The sequence below is a fragment of the Aspergillus pseudodeflectus genome (genome assembly GCF_044049435.1).
Source record: "Aspergillus pseudodeflectus strain CBS 756.74 chromosome Unknown BJX68scaffold_174, whole genome shotgun sequence".
In the NCBI taxonomy this organism is placed as follows: Eukaryota; Fungi; Ascomycota; class Eurotiomycetes; order Eurotiales; family Aspergillaceae; genus Aspergillus; species Aspergillus pseudodeflectus.
The window spans coordinates 1-1,152 of record NW_027263950.1 but is presented as its reverse complement, the minus strand read 5'-3'; the positions used below and the strand labels follow the sequence as shown (position 1 = coordinate 1,152).

General features: G+C 49.2%; 1 protein-coding gene across 1 annotated transcript; it reads left to right on the top strand.

The window, feature by feature from the left end:
* On the top strand, positions 1-688 carry BJX68DRAFT_275238 (uncharacterized protein; the record flags this gene model as incomplete). Its single annotated transcript, XM_071047802.1, has 2 exons — positions 1-518; positions 674-688. Exons 1-2 carry the CDS (start codon positions 33-35, stop codon positions 686-688), a joined length of 501 nt encoding a protein of 166 aa, XP_070891824.1. The 5' UTR covers positions 1-32.
* Between the last annotated feature and the right edge of the window lie 464 nt (positions 689-1,152).

Below are 1,152 nucleotides of genomic sequence, written 5' to 3'. Positions count from 1 at the left end.
GCGGCCAGGCGTTGCAGTGGGCGGCAGGGGATATGTATTTCCAGCAGGAGCACGCGCGGCAGTGGTTAGACGAGGAATTTGGGGAGCAGGAGGCGCGGCAGTGGCAGGATCGATGTTATATATGCGCGATGGCGCAGCGGGATGACCAGCATGATTTATATTCATGTAGGCATGCCAGCAGCCAGGCAGCAAAGCAGTGGATGGTCCAGGTACGGCGGAGGATCCGGTACGCGCGGTATATTGGTTGTTTTACATGTGGGATGCCCCAGACGATATGCCATGGGTGGAAGGGAGGGGGTGGTGGTGCCATGGGGTGCGAGTTCCGCGGGGTGTTGATCCCCATGGTGGCGTCGATGTTGTATGGGCCATGGGGAACGGCGATGCAGGCAGCATGGCAGCGGCGGTTGCAAGGGGTTGGGGTAGACAGCCAGGACGTGGAAGCAGTTACCAAGTGGTTAGGGCAGCGCAGTACGCATGGGCATAGCCAGTTATTTGAGAGTTTTTGTTGGTTGCGAGGGGTGAGCCAGGAGGTGGAGGGGGGGAGGGGGATATAGAGATAGTAAGATAGTTGGTAGTTAGGGTAGTAGGTAGGTAGGAGAGAAAATATATATATATTATTTTACCATTATATATATAGGCGAAATATATATATATATATATATAATAATAATAGATGAAGGGTGAGTAAGAGAGAAGATTAATATATATATATATATATACGTGGTATATTTTACCATTATATATTTAGCCATGGGGGGCGTGTAGACCAGATTATTAGTAAGGATTCCAGGTAGACCAGAAGGCATACATAGGTAGATTAAAAGCAGAGTAGGTAGGTAGGCATAAAGAAGAAGTAGGGAGGCAAGCAGGCATGTAGGTAGGCATGTATATAAGTAGGCAGGTAGGCAAGTAGGTGAGTAAGTAGATAAGAAAGTAGAGGTAGGTAAGTAGGCGAGTAAGCAGGCAAGAAAGCAGAGGCAGGCAAGTACGTAGGTAAGTAGGTAGGCAAGTAGGTAAGGAAGCAGGTGAGAAAGCAGAGGTAGGTAAGTAGGCAGGCAAGCAGGCAAGTAAGCAGGCGAGAAAGTAGAGGCAGGTAAGCAGGCGAGTAAGCAGGCAAGAAAGCAGAGGTAGGTAAGTAGGTAGGCAAGTAGG